Consider the following 6,270-nt stretch of genomic DNA (forward strand, 5'->3'; position numbering starts at 1 on the left):
CTCATTTACTCGTGCGTACACAAGGAACAGCGCAAACACGATAAAAGCAACGCAGACGTCACCAAGACAAATTCGGACACGAGGCATTACTAAAGCTGCGGAGGCCAAACCGGCGCGCGGCCTACACCTTTGCGACAAGCGTCGCCGCCTGCCGGCGAAAGTTGGAAGGCATCACCGGCCCTGCCACCTCCTACCATAGGAAACCCCCTCCGCTCAGCACACTAGCCAGTATATTCTAGGCACTATAGCAGTACCGTCGTAAAAGTATTCTAGTACACTATACCCTTTACCGCAGATTATTGGCAATTTGACGCCCTCGTCGTGTGTTGGTCGCTCCCTTTCGGGGCACAAACAACTTGTATGATTGAAGAGCTTTGGAGCACACCGGATTACTGTGTCACCGTCTGTTGCTACACAACTTAAAACGCCCTAGGAACACCTTACTTACCTACTTATTCACTTCCGTGCATACGTTAGGAGCCGCCACAGTCGCGCGCTGCCTCCAGCGCCAAAGCGGCCACGGGAGCAGATTTGGCGGGATAAGGGAGCAGACAACGCAGGCGGCGGCAAGCCACTGCGCCGTGCTTTGGTGCTTCACTTGAGGCGTTTCCTTTCCCGTTTGCTTCCAAAAGACGTCAAATTGTTAGCAGCTGTCCGAGAACGTAGCGTTAGCGCGGGTGCTTCTTTTCGCCAGACCTCGTGTATCCTCAGGCAAACGCGGCAACATTAAATGCATGAGCTGGCGGAAGACAACGGAGGTGACGAGCCCGTTGAGCGAAACTGCGCACGTGTAACGCGGGCCGCCTCGCTCACTAAACAATCACAGCTTATCAACCTCGGGCTAACGCGGCAGCGAACTCAGCGGCAGCTTGAAACTGGCGATACCAGCAATTGCACTGTCACGGCCACTGAATGAAAAAACGCTTTCCATCGAACGGCCATGGCGCTGCATTCACTGCGCCGACTTTTCAGTGCAGCCGAGTTCGTCGTCGTGGCTCGTGTTTTGCTGCCATGGCACTGCGAAGCGTGCCAATTATTATTACGTTTGGATTCAGAGAGCTACGTGATATAGTTTCCTCCGAGGAGCTAATCTGAAGAAGGGCAGGGACCTCCTCGAAGCGGGGCACGTTCACGGCGTCGTGGAAGAGGTGTTGCTCGGCAGATCAACAATCACGGGCAAATGCAACCCCAGAAAAAAAAAAAACCCATCTATTTACAAAACTCACTTTTGTCGTCGAACGAGTGCGATCCACCGTTCACGCCGATTCCGTTCATATTCTCTAAATGGAAACCGGTAAAAACGCGTGCCCAGAGAATTCCTGTAGGGGTTATTGCACCCAACAACGCAGCAATTATTCCTGGAGTTCGGCATTCCTACGAACAGCGGACCGGCACAAAACGAACTGCCCGCGAAAATACCTCGCGCCGTCACAGCGGGAGCGTGGAGCGAGCAGGGGTGCAATCGCGGAGCGATGTTGTATGCTGTATTATTCTTATCGTCCACCACCTGCGGCTGACTGATCGCGTTGATAACGCGGACGTACCGTCGCTCTGTAGCGCTATTTTGTAAGCATTCCAAAAACGGACGGAGGCGCACGTTTGAGTCGCACGTGACTAGTCAATGCGAGCACGCGATTCGTCGCGGCGCTCGTCACGGTTCACATTGACCAATCGCGTGCTACTCAAACGGACGGACCACCTCCGTCCGTTTTTGGAATGCTTACAAAATACCGCCACTGGTCACTAGCCAAGCGCGAGAAGCACGAAAAGTGTAGTCATCGTAAAAAGCATAGTTCTTCGACTTCACCCCATTGCGAGCGCGCCAGAGCATCCCGCCAAATCTGCGCTTCTTGCCGCTAGGGACGCCGAGCGGAGTTACGTCTGCACGGAGCCTTATATTAAGCCTCGGATATTGGTAGTTGTACTTATTTACTTACGGTAGTACATTCTACGGAGATACTAAGCCTCTGAGAGTCTGAGATTGGTAGTTGTAAGCTTCCGCGCTGGTCGTGCGTGTACGTGGGAAAATCGTCGATGGCTCCTTTCTATTTCACATCACGCGAATTTTGGCGTGTGCATGGTATGCATGGCAGTGCTTGCGGAAGCCTCATGCATTGTAGTACTTGCAGACAGATTGGAATTCCGGGATCCAGAGAGAGAAGGAATATCCAACACCCCGAATACCTCGCGGAGCATTTAGCTCCATTACTGTACTTTGGCCTCCATCTGAGGGGGCAAAATGTCTAAAGAAATGGAGCAGTATTCGTCACTGAGCGTCATATTTTTTCTATCGAAAACCTTGCGACCACTCACCTGGCTGATGCAGGTGAGGGATGGTCGTTGGAACTCACCTGGTACTGTTGACGACGCTGAAGCAGCTTTATTTATGCAATAATGCGCCCAACTATGTGTAAGTGTTTAAATCTTGCGAATGTTCTTAGTTTCAATCGCGTTATGGGACCCTATTACTCAAGAGCTAGAGGAAGTCTTGCACTGCACATTTAAATTTCGCGCGCCAGGCACATCGACCGGTCGTGCCGCCCTACTGGTGGCGTCATCGGAACAGTGACCACCATTCTCCGAAAACGACACATTGGCCCATTTTTTCCAGAAAGCCGAGAATTTTCAAATATATTGGCCCACGACGCACACAAGAGCATGAGTGTAAGATGATTGATATGTTGTTGCGCCGCCTGTAGGCAAGAAAACAAGCTAAGAAATGCCAATTTTTGTGTGTTTTGCGTTGCTCATCAGCATCAGGTCATCAGTAGGTTTGCAAGAGATTATGGATTGAAGCAATTGACGTGTGCGCACATTTTGCAGACGATCACAAGGGCGCCGGCACCCTACTTCGGATCTGCAAAGGCTTTTACAAACGGTCGTCGCAATCGGACTGGTGGCATATGTAGCGGCGTCCTTCCGACGCGTATGTGGGCGCGGCTTGCACCGCGACCGGTAAAGGAAAGGTATGCATTTTATTTACGCCGAGCGTAGGCCCCATGCACGGACTTGTCCGTGTCGCTGCCTTCCTCGTCGCCTCCGTGTCGGGGTCGCTGCTAGCAGTGATCGTGCTGCAGTATCGAGAGATCCTCGAGAGCAGCGGGCCACCCGTCGTGCTGCCGCAGTCGCCCAGCTATCGGAAGTGGCTCTCCGACCAGGGTCTGGGCCGAGCGGCCAGCGGTGCCGTGAGCGAGGCAGGCCTGCTGTACGAGCGCGTGCCCGTGCTCTGCTTGGTGCGCGCCACTTCCGCGCAGCAGGCGCGCTCAGTGCTCAACACCTGGAGCCGCCGCTGCAACCGGGTACTGTTCTTCGGCAGCCTGTCGGACCCGCACGTGCCCGTCGAGAGGGTGGGTGACGCCGCGACGTGCGCTCTGTTCGCGCGCATACTCGCGCAGCACGGCGGCTCGTTCCGCTGGCTGCTGCTCGTGGACGACGAGACGTTCGCCGTGGTGGAGAACCTGCGCCTCTACGTGGCTCCGTTGAACGCCAGTGACGTCCACTACCTGGGACATCCCGTGCGATGGGGTTCCGGCTTCTACAACGCACTTGCGGCCGGCATAGCACTCAGCGAGGGCGCCGTGCGGGCGCTGCGAAACCGCTGCCGGCCGGGCGAGCTCGAGAGGATGGTGGCCACCGCGCTGCCCCAGCCGCCGGTGGACACGCGCGACGCGCTACTGCGAGGCCGTTTCAACATGTTCGCTGTCGAGCAACTGCTCCTGCCGGGATCGGTTGCCTACGGACACCGGCGCTCCAGCATCTTCCGCAGCCCCGAGGCACGTATGCAGGGCAACGTTAGAAGCAAAATTTGCGGTACTTCTCGCACGTCACCGCAAGTCGGGCATGACGTTTGTGCCTTAGTACGATGACACACCGTGTCGCTTGTCAGGACGAGATGTCCGTAAAGCCACATTTCGGGAATGCAGTTGATACGATCAGCGAACGTGTGCCACACGTCTCGAGTGCAGTGTCTTGACCTACACTGGGCTCTGCGCTCGGGCAAGTCAACGTGCTAACCAGAGCACGTTGGTGCACACCTGCTGCTGCTTTTTAACATTTTGTACTAGAGCCACTTTCACCGGCGAAACGCGAGTGACTTTGGCCATTTGTCACAAAGACACATGCGAACGTGCAGGATGTGCGTTCATGCTGTTCAACCCACAAGTCTTCTTTTGCTTAGTAGTAGGCTGAATCCAATCTGGCCGTGGAGCGGCACGGCTGATAAAAAGAACATCGTGCGACAAACTTACTAACAACCATCTTGGTGCACGATCCATCCTTTGATTTTACTAAACAGTTTTTGTTCGCTCTGAGCGCTCTTTTTGGCCAAAGCACTACAGAGGTGGTGTGGCCACTATATTTTTGTTTCGCTGTGTACTTGACAAACGTCCATTATTTTTGAACAGCAATAAAATTGCTCACTTAAAAGAGGACGCAAGTAAAATCGCTGAATGCCAACTGAAAGTTTGTGGTGCTTATATGCAATTAAAACCAGAAAAAGAAAAGAGGGAAACGGGCCTCTTTTGGTCATGGTCATACACCACCTTGGTATCTGCACACTGGATAGCCGTCTTGAATTTGACAGTGTGCACGTACCCCTAGAGATGGTTCATGAGCCCCCGTTTGGCACACACGATGGGGGAATTTTGTATAGTGTGGCACAGGCTGTAGGGTCTCCCACAAAGAGCATCTAATTTAATTGTTTAAGAGATTGTAGATGATCAAGTTCTCTTGCCCCATTGTCAAAAGTGCTGCAGAAACTAGTGCCTGAAGAACACTCAGTCTTCCTTTTCTGGTTGACAAAAAGTGCACATGTGTGCGATCCACATGCCTCCAATCAGCAGTCCTATTGTATAATTTCAGCAATGTTTTAAAAAATGGTAGACGCAGCTTGTGCACACACCTTTTTAAGTGCTTCAACCTTTGTGCATCTAATGCATCTGCAAGTACCTTGGACAACTTTAAGGAAACATAAATGGTGGCAACAGCAGCTTCAAGTTTAACTACAGCCAATAGCTGCACTAGGTCATTTCAACACTAAAATACCCCTACATAGCCTAGCCTGAAGAGATTGCCAATGATTCCACATACTGCACTAAATGTCTTTCTAGAGGCTGTGTATGGAAATGCCTGCAAGTCACTAACAGTCTCGTGCCATAAAATAGAGGTACTTTTGGAAGGCCACATAAGTGTGCACACAGGCTAACGAAAAAAAAGAAACCAAGATGGCAACTATGATGTTCACCAATTGTTGCAATGCACGCCGTCTGCCTGCAACGCCCCAGCATGGCATTTTGTAGCCAAGTTGGAAGAGTGTAACCAGCCTATTTTTGATGATTACAGGGGGGACGCTGCTGCAGCCAGCACGCCATCACCTTTCACGGAGTGAACCCGGTGGACATGTTCCTGCTGGAGTACCTTGTGTACGGGCTGCATGTTGGGCCGGGGGGCGGCCTGTCCCCAACCAGCAGTCCACCTGCCAACGTCCCCATGGAGCTTACGAGCCTGCTTAAGGGGAAAGCTTTTGTCAAGCCTTACGGCATCACTGCTTCCTGATGTCTCTGCTTGGTTGTGCCTTAACTATCATTGGCTGTGACATTTCTATGCATAAAATATTTTTATAAACTGTGGAGTCTGAATTCCTATTTTATGTGCAAATGCTGCCCCTTTAATACGATAACGGTAAGAGCTCTTTTTGCAGAAATTCCAGTGTCAGCGTCGACGGTTGCAGACAAAAAATTATGTGTTGTCCACGAGAGAAAACTTGAGATAGATGCAAATAAATAGTACATCTTCAGTTTGAGTGGGAATTGAACCCAGGCCTTATGCTACTACAGAGCCACGTCAGTGCTTGACACTGTCGTGTAGGGGCAAAAACCCTATACAAATGTCATGTAGTACAAGGAGTCACTTAATGCATGCAATATTGTGTGGAAGAACCACAGAATTGTACCAGGCATCAAAACACGTGAATTGCGCAATGAGTGAGTGGTTAGAAGGCCCACTTATTACAAAGCACTTGGGCAGGTGCACGTGTTGCCTTACAGACGCATAGTGGGTATTTCATCAACTTGCAAAAGGAAGCATTGTGGCGCAGCGGCCACTTGGCAACTGTACTTTCAGTAGGCATTCTAGGTTAGTTTGAAAGGGCCAATGCGCAGACGCTGCTTTCCTTGTGCCCACTGAGAAGCAAAGCCAGGCTAGCAATTGAGAAGGCGATGTTGTGAATGGGACATTCCACTCTTGAAGGCAAAGCTCAAGGGTCCTTTGCCT

General features: G+C 51.7%; 1 protein-coding gene across 1 annotated transcript; it reads left to right on the forward strand.

The window, feature by feature from the left end:
- Positions 1-2,736: 2,736 nt before the first annotated feature.
- LOC119404613 (glycoprotein-N-acetylgalactosamine 3-beta-galactosyltransferase 1) lies at positions 2,737-5,629 on the forward strand. The gene is made up of 2 exons (XM_037671177.2): positions 2,737-3,773; positions 5,341-5,629. Exons 1-2 carry the CDS (start codon positions 3,000-3,002, stop codon positions 5,551-5,553), a joined length of 987 nt encoding a protein of 328 aa, XP_037527105.1. The 5' UTR covers positions 2,737-2,999; the 3' UTR covers positions 5,554-5,629.
- Positions 5,630-6,270: the final 641 nt, after the last annotated feature.

The sequence above is a fragment of the Rhipicephalus sanguineus genome, chromosome 9 (genome assembly GCF_013339695.2).
Source record: "Rhipicephalus sanguineus isolate Rsan-2018 chromosome 9, BIME_Rsan_1.4, whole genome shotgun sequence".
NCBI lineage: Eukaryota > Metazoa > Arthropoda > Arachnida > Ixodida > Ixodidae > Rhipicephalus > Rhipicephalus sanguineus.